The sequence below is a fragment of the Hemibagrus wyckioides genome, linkage group LG21 (genome assembly GCF_019097595.1).
Source record: "Hemibagrus wyckioides isolate EC202008001 linkage group LG21, SWU_Hwy_1.0, whole genome shotgun sequence".
NCBI classification, from domain to species: domain Eukaryota; kingdom Metazoa; phylum Chordata; class Actinopteri; order Siluriformes; family Bagridae; genus Hemibagrus; species Hemibagrus wyckioides.
Window position 1 is genome coordinate 7467592 of NC_080730.1, and position 18834 is coordinate 7486425.

Consider the following 18834-nt stretch of genomic DNA (forward strand, 5'->3'; position numbering starts at 1 on the left):
ATTTGTACAAATGGGCCAATCCAGATATCTGTATGTTTTTGGGATGTGAGAGGAAATCCATATTGCAAACTTCTGTACAGACAGTAACCTGAGCTCATGATTGAAGATGTGCTCAGAGCTGTGAGGTAGTAATGCTACCCACTGTGCCACTTTACGGCCCTGTTGACAATTTCAAGACATTTTTTTCTCTCTCTCTCTCTTTCTCTTTTGAGGTTAAGGAATCAAACAAACAAAAGCATAGCTTGTCATGTTACTGCTGTAAGTGCAAGACTGAAAGCTAAAAAAACCCCCTTAGATTTACAGCTATAACTTAGAAAGTGCTGAGACTGAGGTTCTGCTTAAAAATGAATGATTGCAGCTGTTTCTTAGATAAATAACAGCAATCAGAATGTTATGTAAAACATCCACCTTATGAATCCCTGTGATTTACCAGTTACTGTAGATATGATAATATATTAGAACTAGCACATAAAAATGCATTAACCTGTGATTTGCCGCTTGTCATAGCTGTGCTGTTATACACAATTAACACTTTCTAAACATCTTCGCAACTCAAGATCCATATTGTAATGATTAACCGAACCATGGACGGTCTATATGTATGATCAGAAAGGAAAGCATATATATATATATATGTATATATATATATATATATATATATATATATATATATATATATATATATATATATATATATATATATATATATATATATAGCAGAAATATATCTGGATGGAAACTGTCTTTGCAAACTGATGCAACTGTGTCCTGTTGGAGTAAAAATATACAGTAAGTGGCTTGTGGTAGACATTCGACCCCTTCGAGAGTTTCTGCTGAAATCGAGCTGCAATAGCATTGATTCCAGTTAGCAATGGCACGATTTTCTGCTCATCACATGAAATTGAGGTAGAAGTCAACTAAAGGTCCTTTTTCTATTTTTATTTTATCCATGTACAAAGATACAGCTGGGGAAAATACAAAGTCTTACAACAGTAAATAAAGTGCGACAAGGAAGGTGTTGGAATCCATTTACCTGTGCTACACTGCCAAGTAAAGCAGACAGTGAAAACTGTGTAGGAAAAAAATAAATAAATGAAGTAACCAAGTAAGTCCTTACTAGCTCTCAAGAAGAGCTTTGCTCCTTCACCATCCAGCTTACCGTGATGTAAAACAGCACGCTTATATACCCAATACATGGCCTTGATTGGACTTAAACTTACTTTTAACAACTTAAACTAAAAATCTGTATTTTTTATACATTACCTGATCTGCCATATGTCCCTTTGGTTTTAAGAGTTATTTGGCATGCTTATAGGCAAAAGTTCCTGTTGACTGAAAGCAAACAGAAAAAAAGCAACATGTTCTAAAAATATCAATAAGTCTGGTGCATATAGAGTACTATGCAAAAGTTTTCATGTTTATTTAATGACTTCTGCATTAGTGAGTCAATAAAAGAACATTTTTGATTTTCCACCCATATGAAAATGTTCCTGAAAAAAAAATGTGAGTAAAGAAAGTGACATATGTTAAATATTAATTTTCAGACAAAAAAATGGTAGTCTAGGTTTATTTGCAAAGGGAAAAAAAAAACATGGGACAAAGTCTTCAATATAAATCTGGCAGATGTTCTAAAATGCTTAGAAACATATCCATCAATATTCTCATAAAACTGCACAAAATGTACCTGAGACAAGTGAGACTTGACAAAGCATATATTGACATATTTATTTTCCTGGTGTTTACTGCTTCTTATGGACATTTTTTATGTAGAAAATATTTTAGGAGACAGTTTTGCTTTACAGGATTTTTTTTTTTTTTTTTAAATATTATTACAATGTATTTCGAGTGAAAACAATTATATTTTAAATTAATTATTTTAAAAGTAATAGAATTTTATAATGATTTTTATTTGCTAAAATGTTTAAAAGTTAGTGAAAAAATTTTTTCACTATTAATTTTTTTGGTTTTCCATCTGCCTTCATTTTATCATTAAAGTTTGCTGGGAATCAAACCGAAATTAAATTGACTTCATTTTCACTAAAATGTGACAGATCAGTCAGACTGCTTGCCTCTTTAGTTTTGGACTGGAGCTGGGAGGCTCACGTAGCTAACAAGAAACAGACAGTGATATGTGCAAACATTTACCATCCATTATGTCAAAGACAAGAAAGGCAATAACGGTTGAAAGACACATTGTGCTGGCTTTGTAATATCTGTCAACTGCAGTTTGTTGCTTGTCAAAATAAACTATGCACATATTCAATGATTTCTCTACATCGAGCACGGAGGCCTCGATCACGAGTTTTGAAGTTTGGTTGTTCGGTGTGGCTTAGAATGATAGATCTTTTTAAACTGAAAGTAGAACATTGCTTTAAAAAATAGAGCCATTAGTATGTATGCTAATTTTATACAGTACACCATATAGCCAAAAGTATGTGGACATATGACCTTTACGTCTATATGGTTGTATGTGAGTAAAGAACGTGACGTATCATTTAATAGACCAATTTTCAGAAAAAAAAAAAAATCGTAGTCAAGGTTTATCCACACAGGGAAAAAAGAAAACAAAGTCTCCAGAATAAATGTGGCAGATATCAATATTCTCATGGAACTGCACAAATGTACCTGAGACTTGACAAAGCAAATACGGCTTTACAGGATTTCTTTTAATGTTTCTACAGTGTATTTTGAGAGAAAAAATAATTCTATTAAACGGCAAAGATGTTGTGAATGTCTTTATATATCTTTGTATGAGTTACAATTTCTTGTAAACATTTTTTTTTTCTTTCAATTAAATTAATGTATTATCCTGATATCAAATATAAAACATACTGTTACAAAATAATTCTATTTGTAAATGACCAGGATCTAAAAACTCACACCATAGTACACAGAGCTTTTTAAGTTTGGTGTGAACTTTTGGGACCTTCTGTAACTTGTGGGAGTTCTTCTGCAGCTAACTAGATCCTCATTGTCAGTGCTTCTCTGATCAAAAAATAAATCTCTGTTAGCAGGCTGTGAAAAAAAATCTTGACAGCTGACCTCTCACCTTGGGAAGGGTCATCTTGATGAAAATGCCTAGAGGCTTTTTTTTAACGCCCAAACACCTACTGTAAACAAAACGCTGAGGCCAGTCAGAGGTGGAAAAAGTGTGTGTGTGTATGTGTGTGTGTGTGTGTGCACGCTCATCAGTGTGTGTGAACCTCAGTGGTGCACGCTACACCCTGACAATCTCCGGTTACGCTAATTACACACTTCATGCAACTCTAGTCACAAACCATGAGGCTGACTTACCATAAACATTAGTTACACATCAGATCCTCTTTTAAACAGAATATAAGAATGAAATACACAGAGATAAAAAAAAAAAACAATCTTTAATTATATTTCGGACTGGTATCTGGACAAATCATGAGCTAATCTGCTAGATAGATAGATAGATACTTTATTCATCCCAAAGGGAAATTCACAACTAACATGATATAGTAATGTTTTGCAAGCTAACTAGAGGCAAATGCTAGGGCATAAGTCAGACTCCAGCTTACTGATCCTTCTTATCCAGAGGGCAATTATGAATAAAACAACTAGCTAGAGACATGTAGAGCTTGTCGACCCATGAACTTAAGCAATGCTCTCTGGAACAAATTCAGATTAATGAAAGAGTAAAAAAACAGTACTGTTCAAAATGAGAAAATAAGAGGAAGAGCCCAGAATTACTAAATGCCAAGAAAAGTTAGTCAAAACGTTTAGTCCTCCTGGAAACTATTGGCACAAAGATTTCAGCTTTTACTTCCTGGTATTTGCATCTACATGTATTAAACATTTACAGCATTTGGCAGACACCCTTATCCAGAGCAACTTACTATTTAGCACATTTTATACAACTGAGCTTTAAGGGCCTTGCTCATGGGCCCAGCAGTTTGGTGGATCTGGGATTCAAACACAACCTTCTGATCGGTAGTCCAACACCTTAACCACTAAGATACCACATGCCTATAAACACATAAACATACTGTGAATCATAGTACCTTTAGTATCAGACCAACAAATTTTTACGTGAGCAAAAGTATCATAACAGGCAAGTTAGTTTCTTTCACCTTCCAAACTGCTGTATTGGTTATGCCCAATTTCTGTGCAATCCTCTAATTGATATTCCCTCTTTATCAGCTACAAAATGGTTCACTTTTCTCCCATAGACAGCTCTCAGTTCTTCATTTTGGCTTCTCAATGCAGTTCTCACAAGTAAAACATAAGGCCAAGAGTAGATGTTCAGAACTATTCATTCATTCATTCATTCATTCATTCATTCATTCATTCATTCATTGTTTCCTGCTTATCCGGAGCCGGGTCGCAGGGGCAGCAGTCTAAGCAGGGATGCCCAGACTTCCCTCTCCCTAGACACTTCCTCCAACTCTTCCGAGGGAATTCCAAGGCATTCCCAGGTCAGCCGAGAGACAGTCCCTCCAGCGTGTCCTGGGTCTTCCCCGGGGTCTGTTCTTGGTGGGGCACACCTCCCCTGGGAGACGTCCAGGAGGCATCTGAAACAGGTGCCCGAGCCACCTCAACTGGCCCCTTTCGACTCTACTCCTCCCGGGTGACAGAGCACTATCTTACACTAGATAGTGTCAGACTTACACTATCTCTAAGGGAACGCCTCGCCACCCTACGAAGGAAACTCATTTCGGTCGCTTGTATCCGGGATCTCATCCTTTTGGTCATTTTCACAACTATGTATTCTTCAAACAACAAATCTAACAGGACACACCTATTAGTCACATAGTATTTTTGCTCGCCTAAAATGTACTACATTTTGTTATAAGTTCTGCATTGTTTAACACATCTAGGTATAAGTATCGGATAATAAAAGCTGTAATTCTAAACTCTCTTCTCATATTCCTCTTTTGATCTCAAACCCAAATGTCTTCAGGCCACAGCAAAAACAATGAAATTGGTCTTGGAGCTGTTTTTGCTGTCTGTCTTGCCTGAAGCTCAAGCTGTATAGCTAATAATTGGGACTAGCTACTAAATTAGCATTATGTATATCATCAAACAAAAACATTTTCACAAAATAAATACATCACCCTCACAAATTGGGTCACACATCGAATCTGTTGCTCAAACCGCACTGAGGTAAACTAAGATCTAAGCAAGTAAAATGTCTGCTGCTACTCTTGTTGATATTTCTTTGGTCTCTAATACATATCAATGACATAACAGAAGAAAATCTAAATATAATTACTTAAAGACTGAAAACAATTTAATTGTGAGCATCCTAGGGTTGTGTTTAACACAGTCTAAAAAATTTAGACAATGCTAAACTAGAGGCTATATTATAACTTCATTTATTTGCCAACAATATTAGCAATGTAGCTCCAGAATACAGAATGTGTGGTAAGGGGTAAGAATTATGGGCTTTATTTTTAGCCTTGTGGTTGTAATTAATTGTCTAATGAAAAAGAATTGATGTAGTTTAGTTCAACCATGTGATAACAGCAGGTAATGGTGGGTTTTAGTATTAGCCTTGCTCTGTGGTGCATTTCGATACCAATGGCTATCTATGTGATTCTTTCCATTTTAGCTGCTTGCCTAGACTTTAAATGTATCAGACAAAGACCTGCCTGACCCATACATTCTCTGTAATAATCTAAAAGGTTTGTGCTTTCGTGCAAATGAAAGCTCCAATGCAGAGGACCTGCATTAACTGAACATATACTGATCCTGACAGGTTAAACTAATAAAAGCCTGGCCATGCTGAAATGAAGATATGAAATATGAAATACAATAGAATATCTTGTTATTTTGCATCACGGTTTACACATGAAACACGAGTTGGGGCAAAAAGGAGCATTAAAAATGTATGCGTTATTGGCTTCCATTTATAGACGTCACAAAACATCGGATGTCTTGGAGAAGTGTGTGGAAAGTACAAGCTACAGCGCTTCCTCAAGGCTTCCATGCTTTACCAGAGAGACACATGACACCAAACATGTCACTGCCTGATATATAATAACCAGATAAGGACATAACAGAGTGAGAAAATATCCTGCCTCAAGCACAGTTGATTACAGATAAAGGTGCTTAGGCTTTAATGTCATTTACTACTAGGCTGGTAAGAAGGAAGTCGTTCATGTCTAAGTGAATGTCTATGCAGAACTCTGACTTCATTATACAGAAAAATTACATGCACATGATGGCTCGGAGCAAGCAAATAGTCCGAAGATTCATACTGGCTCCCAGGATGCTTATTAAATCATCAGATCATGTTCTGTATGATATATATAGATGATGAGTTGTGTCTCCCACTCCTAATTCTCCTTCCCTCTCGCTTTCTGTCTTTCTGTCTGCAGGCCACTCATATGGACGTAAACTCCAGTGACATCTTTTCACTTCTACTCTCATCAGCTCTGCGTGACTCAAGCTGCCATCTCCTTTTCAGCTCATTACATGGTTATTACATGTTCTAGTGTTGCTACCGTTGAAAATAAGTTCTAATTGGGCTTTAGGAAAAGAGGACAAACTGACCTATGCACTTTAGTGTACTTTGGTGACCGCCGCTACCTAACGTTCTACTTCAATATCAGATGCTGAATTAAGTGATATTGGTTTTCTCATGCTGGGTGATATGCATAAGGAGATATTTAAGAAATAAGACATTAACAATTCAACAATGTAAATCAATTTTCTCACAGCAGGAATAAAATTTAGCTCCATATGTGTACTGTTTTAATAATATAATATAACATCCAACAATTAGATGTAATTTATCATTATTTTAGCTATTATCATTGTTTTACATAGCTGAAATCACCACATAAAACTCTACATTGTAGTCTTGGGTTACATCTACCTCATTTTGTGGATATTGCAAAATGTGTACTTTGTGGGTCCCACATGTTTTCTAATCTTTGTAAAATGGAGACAATTTTTTGTCATTTTTATAATCGCAAATGAACAAAATATCAGAAGGCAGCATCAGAATGGAACAGTCTGGCAGGGCAACCAATCAGTCAATCAATATATGAATGAATCTATCAAGCAAGCAATCAGCAATCAATCAACCAGTCAATCAATTCATAAATGAGTAAATCAGACAATCAGTGAATCAATTAATCAATCAATCAATCAATCAATCAATCAATCAATCAATCAATCAATCACTGCCTAAAACTCAAAGAGAATATTTGGTTCAGTATAGATTGTTTTACCAATATGGTAAATGGACAAATATTCAGCCTGAGGTATAACACTTCACATTCTGATCAGCCCAAGGCACTGACAATGGACCAGAATTGATTTTAGATGGAGAATGTACTAAGACCCGTTCATGACCCCTAGGCTATTTATTTATATATATATATATGAAGATGATACATGATATATATATATATATATATGAAGACAAACACACACACAGGAGAAATCTGTCAGTCATCCTCAACCTCACAACCAGCAGACAGCAGCCACAGCTGCTCCAAACAGGAAACGTGGGCACAGATGGGCAACAATCTGGTATCTGCTAACAGAATTCAATGCTGCAAGGAGCTATTATTACAGGAGATAAGACAATCCCACTGCTTATCAATAGCATACACGGGGCAATTATTAATAGTCGTGTTTGTTAGGATCTCATCTTTTTTTATGTCACTGGAGATCTTTCAAGGAATAAAAAAATTATGCTAAAACTATGATAAATTGCCCATCATTACTCAGAATAATTAGTCCAATTTCTCACACCATTAAAAGTCAAAAGATTTTGTTTAGCAGATTAAGAACAGAGGCAGACAGTTCGTTTTTTTGTTGAAGTCATGCTGAGTTTTGCTGGATTCAATCCTACAGTTAATTGTGTCATAAAGTCAAATTATACTACTTGCTCTGTTAAATCCTCAAACCATAAGAACATGGTTTTGGAGGCAAGTCAAATGACAGGTTTATGTTAATGCACCGTGAAAAGACATTATTATTTCTATAGTAACGGCTCACAGGCACTTTACTGGTGAACACAACTTAATCTAAATCAAACAGATTTTATGAAATCTGTTTGATTTAGAAGCTGTGTGAAAAAGCACAATGTGTGCCACTCATTTAAGCAATAAGAGGGCTGCATTATAGTGATTTTATCGTGGTTATGATAAAAAGAATGTTCATAGGCGTGACACAATGAGAAGTACTAAAGCGTGGTTGAATTCTCAAATCTGATCCCTCAGATATGCATTATTCTCATATAACAGCATGGATAGTTGTATGATCTTCTATGGCAGCCACTCAACATAATCTAGAACGTTTTCTATTAGAAAACATTTGTTGATTTTGGAAAGAATCTTTATGTTGGCACTTTATAACAGGGACAGTGCTTGTTGTTATGTCGTTCTTGGTAGAAGAAAAACACTTCACATATACATTACAGCCAGTGAAATTCTTCTCTGTGTATATCCCAGCTTGTTAGGAAGCTGGGATCAGGACACGGGGTCACCCCCTGCAGCACAGAGAGTTAAGGCCTTGCTCAAGAGCCAAACTTTGACAGTTTGAATTGACAGCTTCTGATCAGAAATCCAAAGCATAAACCGTGAAGCCACCACTGCCCCTCTGGTAAAAATAACAGGCAGGCTGATGGACTGTTCTTTTAAAGAGAGAGTTGGGTGAGGGATGTGGTAGCTTAATGGTTAAGGTGTTTGACTTCAAAGTGTGTCTGCCATAAATGTACATAAATGAAACAACTGTTTATTTATCAGGAACTAGAACAAACAATTGGCTGAATGTCTGGTGCACATGGCACACAAAATCTTCAAAGTTGTCATCTGATTGGTTGAATTCTACAGGATTAGTGGGATATCTGAGAACAGAGCTGCTGTGACACTCTAATTCCCTCATGGACGAAGGAAGCTATTGTGTTTGCAACCATGACATTGAGAGCTTACAAACACATTCATTTGCAGGACTTCCTTAAATAAATGATCTGTGGTTGCACACTGATCTGTTTTTGTAGGAAAATCAACTTTACATTGCCCCAAAAACATGGGCTATGGAGCCCAGACCTTCTGACGTCAGTCTAAAGATCTGACTACGTGAGACATTAGGAACTAACTTGCCCTTTGGCATTCCATAACATTAAATCTGACTATAAATCGTTAAAATGTGCATTCATTAGTAAATTATACATTGTAATCATTGGCAACTCCCTGTATTATGAGCAAAATAACACACTCCAAAACATGTGGCTATAAAAAAAATAATACATTTGACATTATTTTCTTATAACCACATTGTGTCCTATTCCTAACAAATGTCCAAGTGATTGCTAAAACAATATGATAAAATAACGAACAGAAAATCTGATTGATATTCACTATAAGCAATTCTTTGTATTTTTAGACCATGTACTACAATAGTAGGTCTTAGTTGCAAAATAATAGACTAAGATTAGGATATTTTATGGACCAAACAATTTCTTAAATATTGTTTTAAAGTCTGGTGAATTAATATAGAAGGAAATTATTATGAAGCATAAAAGCTTTGGATGGGCCACATCCACTGCAATCCATCAAAAGTCTTGTGGATTATTTTCCTATAACAGCATGACCCATCATTTATTATTCTTTACCTAGCATCCGCAAAAAATATTCTATAGTACCTTTTAGAACCCATGACCCAGGGGTACAGGCTCTGTTTGAATAGTTTGTTGTTTAAAGCCGTACTGTTACTGCACTCACGCATGCATGCTCAATTAACTTCATTTTAGTGTCAACACTGTCTGCAATGTCACGTTTATAAAGAGATGTGTGTTAATTAACTGGCTACACTGTAAATGGTACATTTGTTGGCAAGGTTAGACAGGGAAGTCTTTGGGAATGCAGCCAAAGAACAATCTTCAAAAGGTGCTGTAATTGTGCAGGGTGTCATAACAGTATTGATGGACTGCTTCTCCTCCAGGTGCCTTTAGCACAGCTGTAGTTGAAGATCAAGCCTTCAAATGTTCTATAACATGTTACGTAACCCAGTTCATCTCGAATTAGCTATCCTTATTTCACCCAGACTCCAATTTAGATCTTACTTATTTTCTTTTTTGGGGCAGTACAAGCTTGTCTGTCTGGAGGAAGCTTATTATAAAGCCCTCACATATTCTGTAGAAGCAGAGAACATGGTGGTAAATAAGGAACCATATCAGTACCAATACTGAGTCATTGTCTCAGCTGTGTTTGATCTCAGCAGTCGTTGATGAGACATGGATTTTTCTTAAGTGTGTTGGTACATGTTGGGTTGATGAAGCATTTAAAAAGGGTGACAGTGATAGCAAATAAGCAGAAAATGACAACCTGTTGTGAACATGTTGCGCAAATCACTGAAGCACATGAACCAGAACTTACAAGTTACAAGTACCTTCTGTTAGATGATCAATAATATGATATATAAATATTTATAACACAAAGTGAGTACTGTTTCAGAGCTGTTGCAACGTGATTATAAAGTAGTGCCATTCTACATCATATAATGTTTTTTTTACTTTCTACTTGGTATTAATTAAAAATACAAAAACAAAATTTATGATTTTGTTCAGGCACAGAGGACTGACCAATGAAAGAAATGTATCCTTTGCTGTGACTGGCAGGCACAAAGGACATTCCTCCTACACTTTTACTGACAGGCACAGGGGATACTCCTCCTTCACTCTTACTGACAGTCATAGATGACACTCTTCCTTCATTTTTACTGACAGTCATAGATGACACTCTTCCTTCATTTTTACTGACAGTCATAAAGGACACTCCTCCTTCACTGTTACTGACAGTCACAGAGGACACTCCTCCTTCACACTTACTGACAGTCATAGAGAACACTCCTCCTTCATTTTTACTGACAGGCAAAGGGGACACTCCTCCTTTATTCTTACTGACAGGCACAGAGGACTCTCCTCCTTTACTCTTACTGACAGGCACAGAGGACTCTCTTTCTTCACTCCTACTGACCGGCAAAAAGGACACACCACGTTCACTGGTTCATGTAGGTATTGAGGCCACACCTGCTGCACCCTTACTCCCAAGCACAGAAGCCACACTTCCTTTACTCTTACTGACAGGCAAAGAAGCAACTCCTACTTCACTGGTACTGACAGGCATGGAGGCCCCAACACCTTCCATCTAACTGACAGGCAGAAAGGCCACACCTCCTTCACTATTACTGACAGGTAGAAAGGCTACACCTCCTTCACTATTACTGACAGGCAGAAAGGCCTCACCTCCTTCACTATTACTGACAGGTAGAAAGGCCACACCTCCTTCACTATTACTGACAGACAGAAAGGCCACACCTCGTTCACTAAAACTGACATGCACAGAGGCCACACCTCCTTCACTCTTACTGACAGGCACAGAAGCCACACCTTCTACACTCTTACTAACAGGCATGGAGGCCACACTTCTTTCACTAATACTGACAAGCATGGAGGCCACAACACCTTCAATCTGACTGACAGGCAGAAAGGCCACACCTCCTTCACTATTAATGACAGGCAGAAAGGCCACACCTCCTTCACTCTTACTGACAGACAGAAAGGCCACACCTCCTTCACTATTACTGACAGGCACAGTGGCCACACCTCCTTCACTATTACTGACAGGCACAGAGGCCACACCTCCTTCACTATTACTGACAGGCACAGTGGCCACACCTCCTTCACTATTACTGACAGGCACAGAGGCCACAACTCCTTCACTGGTCCTGACAGTCAAAGAGGTCATACCTTCTTTACTAGGAATTAGAAGCAAATACTTCCATTACTGGAAATTTCAAACACTAGTAAAACATAGAGGGGGAGAAAGAACAAGGGAAATATTCACAGGGCAGAAAAAAATGATGTTTCTAAATAATAGTACACTAGTAATAAAAAGAACTGTGTGTGTAATCAGTACTGTGTGTACCGGATGCAGCTGTGAATAAAGCTCAAAACAAGATCACAGTGTATCTCTTCCATGTTATTTTCTCTTACCAGCAAGTGGCAAGTGACCTACGTCCAAGGTGCTGTGTGATATCTTGTTTAAGAGTATCAAAAAAGGATTTTTCTTCAGCTGTTATATATTGCCGGTTTCATCACAGATGTACAGGAAAGAGAGAATTTAGTGAAAAACTCAAAAGAGACTCAAGGCCATTGTCATTGTCATCACTTACACTAAGGCACAATAATCTGGAGGAGGCCCACATAAAGCACACTGTGACCGTTCTCTATTGTCTCTAGGGCACACTGCTTTATATATACATACATATATATATATATATATATATATATATATATATATATATATATATATATATATATATATATATATATATATATATATATATATACATAAATAAAATTATACCAATAATTTTAGCACACTTAGCTTCAATGGAAGGTTGACTTTGTATCCAGGTAATATAACAAGGTTCTCCAATAAATTACCTGTATGTTTAAAACGCTTTAGCATAGCTCTGTTTAATGAGATGTTAAAGCCAATTCATGCTTTGTCATTAGAGCTTCTAAAATGTTTATGGTGTTTCAGAATATTAGGTGGTTCTTAGTTATTTTTCCCTGGACACAGGGTATAAGGTAATAAAGAGAAAGTAACAGTAGCAGCTCTAAGTAAATGGCCAAACACTTCAATAGAGTCAAGTCCTACAGGCTTCACAATTTCCTTCGAAGGAATGGGTGTGGCCACACCAGCTACCAGTCCTATAATAACCCCTGACCCGTCCAACCTAAAAACCACCTCAATCATGGTGATTTAAATAATCACTGTTTATATTTTTTGTATTTTTAGAATCTAGAAAGCAACTATAAGACAAACATGATATCATATTTTACACAATGGAACAAATTATATTGTTCAAAACACAATGTAAAGATACATGTTGGCCACCCCTTACCCTCTCTTGGTACCCCACTATAAACCTGACCCTGCTTCCAGAAACCAGAAATTTCTGGGGGGGGTTTTTCCAGAAATCTTGCATCTTTTTTACTCACAGTGGCAGCAAATCACACGTTGTAGATGACGGTTCAAGCAAACCAGCTGTGACAAGTACCCACCAATCCCCACCCCAGCCCATTCCACCCACTGCCAAAGTTTTTCTTTCCAGCCTTCAGAAAGGTTTTACAGGCTTGTGTGGAAGGGAATATAACCAGCCGTTACCCAGTAAGAGTCCAACTCTGAATTATGTATGCAATAAAAAAAATAAACAAAACACTAAACATGCCCTCTGAGCATAAGTAGCTTCTAATAAAGTCAAACAACTGGCACTGTAATAGACCAGTAGAACTCAGAGAGCATTCTGTATTCATTTATTCATAAAGCCTGCTAAGGTTGTATTCACTTCTGCCATGTGTTTTACATATCTGCTTAATTCAGTCCCACATCAACAGAATAAATTGCTAATCCAGTTACTCCATGACCACACCCACTGCAATCCATCTTAATAGGAGGATGCCAAGTCGAGACTCACCACATAGAGCTGCTTCCAGAGTACAGCCCATTCCTGTAGAGTAGAGGTGACTTCGGTCACGATGGGATCTTCGAGAGGCACCACTGTCTCATACTGCCTGCACACACAAAGACAGTGATGTTGGTAATGAGGACACCCTTTTTTATATATTATCTCTTGGTATGTAGTTAAGTCATTGCTTTTCCAACCACATTTAATTCAATTCAAGTCAGTTTTATTTGCATAGACCTTTTAATGGTGGACAGTGTCACCAAGGAGCTTCACAAAAATACAGAAATTCAGGATACAGATTTTTAATTAATAAATTTATCCTTAATGAGTGAGACAGTAGCGACGGTGGTAAGGAAAAACTCTCTGAGACAAATCAGGAAGCAGACTCAAGACAGAAACAATCATAATCTGGATGAAACGGGACAGTGTCATTCTAAATAATATCCCTTCTATAACTGTGTACTATATGATCATATGATATGGAATCTGGAAGTTCATACTAAGTGTTCAAAGAAGTGTACTTTGCTGAAGTTTCACTAAGTGGAGACTTGAGGGCAAAACTGTGGCAACTGCAGTCCTAAAGCTATCACGGCTATCAAACTTCTTTTATGGTTTCTAAGTGCTACCATTTACAGTAATCTCATGTATCTTTAGGCTGTCCTTGTGAATCTATCCTCAGCATCAGTGAGTGGTTTCTTATTGATGGGAATTCCAACAATCAGAGTGGCTCAGCCAGATCTGGAGAGCAGAAGGGGTCAGGATCACTGGTATACTGAATCATTGAATTATTGGATCACGTTCAATGGTGAAATACTAATTCAAACATGTGGGTTGATTTAGGGACAATTTTGCTTTAATGGTAACTTGGACAGCATTCTTTCAGCAAGCTAACACAGGACTATCAAGTCCATAGAACCTTAATAGAGTCATGAAACTTATTTACCAAATAGTGCAATGTTAAAGTGTCAGAAAGAATTCAACATGGTGTTAACTTGCATGTTTGAAAACACTGTTAAGCATGTGTTACTAAATCCGGTAAAGCTGCTTTGTGACAATCTCCACTATTAATATCGCTGTACAAATAAAATTGAATTAAACTGTTACTCTAATGTCCTGTTATGCTACCTCTAGCCTCTGATGTTTCAATTATTTTGCAGAAATCAATGTAAACCTAGGAATTGTTGTCAAATTTACTCCGGTGTTTTATTGTTTCCCTATTTAGAGTGCTCAATATAAGTGAGTAAGGGTACGATTTCAGATAAAGCTCTACAAACATCATCGAGTGAGGCCTTGTGTTTGTTCTTCTAAGTTGTATTTGTCACGATTTGTCATTAACCGTAGGGAATGTGGCAAAATGTCCTTCCCCAACTCCGTTTAGTTCCTGCTCCTTTTTTTCTCCCGCTGTCTCTTTTGTTCCGTCTCGCCATTTATCTCTCCCTCCCATTTTCCCTCCATCAGCCTTGTCATGTCCTTCCATTATCCTTTTTTTTTTTTTGAATTGTTCTATGCAAATGCGCTAGTCTTATCGAGCCTGATTTATCTGAACATCTTTTTTTTTGTGAGCATGTGTGACTTTTCACTCAGGAGAAATGTAAAATTATTGCCTGGCATTGATCTAGTTCATGTGGCTAAAAGGAGCTGTATTAAATAAAGCAGTAATATATAAATAAATGTGTATTGCTAATACATTATGTATTCAGGCATGCAGTTAAAAAAAAATATATATCAGCCCAAATATACTTGAGATTCGTTTCAGCCCAAATCGTGCAATTATTTCTGACAGTTCCTGACATTGAGGCTTTGTTGCACTCCTTATGGGAGTTACAGCCTGGATGGAGCTTTTCTCGCACACTTCATTTTGGCAAACAGTTCATAGAAGATTGCATTTATCATATGCGTTACATCAAATATTGGTAATGCACTAAAACTAAATGTTAAATTTTCTATTTTCTACATCATTACATCAATATGGTTACACCAGTGATCATCAATTAGATTTAACCTGGGGCTAATTCTCCTGGCAAAACTACCTTACAGGGTCAACATGAAGATGTGTAGTGTAGTGCATGCCAGGATATTTAGCCACATAAAAACATGTGGTCGTAAAACTGAATGTAAAAATGAGCTGAATATAAAAATACATCTCTGTCTAGACATATTTATTCATAAAGGATGAAAAAGTAAACCCAGTTAAAACCTTTTTGTTTTATTATTATTTTTTAAAACTGATGCTGTCTGACATGTTTTATACAAAACAAAATGGACTGAGATGGACCTTGTGAACTGAAAAGCCAGTGGAGATGTGACTTCATTTTCCAGTTTTCATGACTTTTCACTTACATTTTCACTTCTTATTGTCTTTCTGACATTGAACTAACAGCAGCCATCTTTTTCAATTTGTACGTTCTGTTTGTTTATGCTGTCCTATTCTAATAATCTCTCTCTCTCTCACACACACACAATGTGTACATTTCTTATAATGCTTTACTTTTAGGACAGTATGAAACACTTTAGCTTTTAGTGATTCTACAACTCTCTAAAGCTAGCTTGTAATTTAACTGAGAAAAAATGTGGTGCAGTGACTAGCATTGCCACCTCACACCTCCACAGTCCCAGTTCTGAGCTTGTATTACCGTCTGTTGGGAGTTTTACATGATCTCCCTGAGTCCGTGTGGATTTTCACCCACCTCCCAAAAACATGACAGTAGGTGGGTTGGCTATGCTAAATTACCCCTATGTGTAAATGCATCTCATTCAGGGAGTGTCCGTGCCTCACATTCACAGCTCTAGATCCACTGCAACCCTGATTAGGATAAAGTGCTCACTGAAGATGAATGAACAAATTAAATATGCGTTGAAGATTTTGCTGGGGCCAATAAAAATTCGGCATATGATGGAGTTATGCTACAGCAGATTAATTTACAGGATCAGGATCAGCAGTCTATCTTGGAACTAATTATTAGAACAAGGCTACGTGCAAAAAGGTTATTAGAAATTTGACATCAGGCTTTTAAATAACTAGATTTCTAGCTGTTGTGTCAAATATCCCCTTGATGTGCAATTGTACTGCTGAAACTGAAATCATTTTCTCAAAAAAATAAATTAAAAAAAAGTTAAGGACCAATGTATGGCTTTCTTGTACTGAATATGATATACATAATCACCAACTTAACACACACCTCCAATTAAACAGGCTGCCTATAGTGAGGCAGACTCACATACAGCAGGCTCAATAACATACACAATACATTCAATACATAAATTCAGACTTAGAATCTGGGGGACAGTAAACATATCAGGTTAAATTTAAAACCCCAGACATGGTGCACAATCAAATTCAACACACAACACACTTTTTATTTATTTTTTTCATTTTTCACCTCACACTCAGACTTCATACATACTCAGCACACCTTAGACTAAACACAAAATGACCGCCTCAAATACAACAATCAGTCTCTATTCACAACCACAGACATATTTTTTTTTTTACCTCAAATCTAATACTCAATCCACAACCTCAGACTCAAAATACTCAATCCCGAGATTTAATACTCTGACTCAATACACAACCTCAGACTCAATACAGCTACATATCTCAAAATACTCAATCCCGAGATTTAATACTCTGACTCAATACACAACCTCAGACTCAATACAGCTACATATCTCAAAATACTCAATCCCGAGATTTAATACTCTGACTCAATACACAACCTCAGACTCAATACAGCTACATATCTCAAAATACTCAATCCCGAGATTTAATACCCTGACTCAATACACAACCTCAGACTCAATACAGCCACATATCCAATATCCAGACTCAGTGTACAACCTCATTAAACCTCAGACTCATTTCTTGTTCAGATACAATAATCAGACTCAATATGGAACTCAGTAAACCTCAGACTCAATACATAATTTCCACTCCAAATCCAATACTCAGACCTAATACACTCCTCAGACTCACTACATCTCAGACTTAATACAGAATTTCCATCTTAGATACAATAGTCAGATCATCCAAAGTAAGTTCGCCTTACACAAGACTCAGTACAAATCCAATACATAATATTTACCTCACACCCAATACTCAATCTATATCCCCAGACTCTTTAGACTCGATAGAAAATTTCCTCTACAGATACCAGACTTTTAGTTTACCTCATACTCAATACATAATTCCTCAGATTCAATACTCTGACTCAATATACAACCTCAGACTTAATACAGCCACATATCCAATATCCAGACTCAATGCACAACCTCAGTACACCTCAGACTAAGTTCCAGTTCAGATACAATACTCAGATTCAATACACAATCTCAGACTCAGTACAAACTTTCCACTCCAAATCCAATACTTACACTTAGTACACTCCTCAGACTCAGTACAAAATGGCCACCTTAGATACAATAGTCAGATCAGAGTCAGTTCACCATACACAAGACTGAGTACAGATCCAATACATAATTTTAACCTCACACCCAATAATAATACATAATCTACAACCTCAGACTCATTAGACCTCAGACTCAAAACATAATTTACTTCACAGATACACGACTCAGAATCAGTACACAAGCTCAGATGTAATGCAATACATAACTTTCACCTCAGTAAGTACACAGGATTCAATACACAACCTCAATCAGTACACCTTAGAATCAATACATAATTCCCACCTCAGATCAAATACTCAAACCCAATACACAACTGCAGACTCGGTGGTGCTCAGAGCCATTCGACAACCAATACTCATTAGACAACCTCAGACTAAATACATGCCTCAAATTCTAATTCACTACTTTGAAAGACGTCATTCACATTCCCATCATTAATATTCACCAATATTTTATCAACTGATCATATTGACAAAACTGGAACTTGAGTTAAGTGTTTTTACCCTGAAATTAAAAATAAAAAATAAATCCAAGCATGCAGAAGAAAATCACAAGTATTTGGTTGTTTGGTGCTTAAAATTCTTAGATATTTCCTAATTGAATAAGAGGTATTTCATAGCTGCAGTAACACAAAAAATATTGAAGTGATTTATCAACATATTTCTGAGTGAATGCCTCTGCAGCTGTTTCAGAAATGGAAATGATTGAACGGCAGTGAATTTCCAAGCACTGTTGTGTGTTTTATAAGAAAGGTAAGAAAGCTATTCCATGAAAAATGACTATATTATAAGGGTGGAGAAATAGGGTGCATTTTACATATTGCCAGTTTATTAGGTAAACATTATATAACCTTAGTGCACATACAAGTGGAATATTATTCATTTATGATATATTGACTAATGTGGTGGTTTTGATGACATTATCTGTTTAAGGAAATTGCTGTGCTATCAAATTGTCTGATCAGAA

General features: G+C 36.8%; 1 protein-coding gene across 6 annotated transcripts in view; it reads right to left on the reverse strand.

Moving 5' to 3' along the window:
• Positions 1-18834, reverse strand: part of dock3 (dedicator of cytokinesis 3) — a 218800-nt gene that overhangs the window by 123016 nt on the left and 76950 nt on the right. For all 6 annotated transcript variants that reach the window (XM_058373970.1, XM_058373975.1, XM_058373974.1 and 3 more), the window contains exon 5: positions 13471-13567. In XM_058373970.1, the coding sequence (XP_058229953.1) occupies positions 13471-13567 (97 nt within the window). The remainder of the gene's footprint in view (positions 1-13470; positions 13568-18834) is intronic.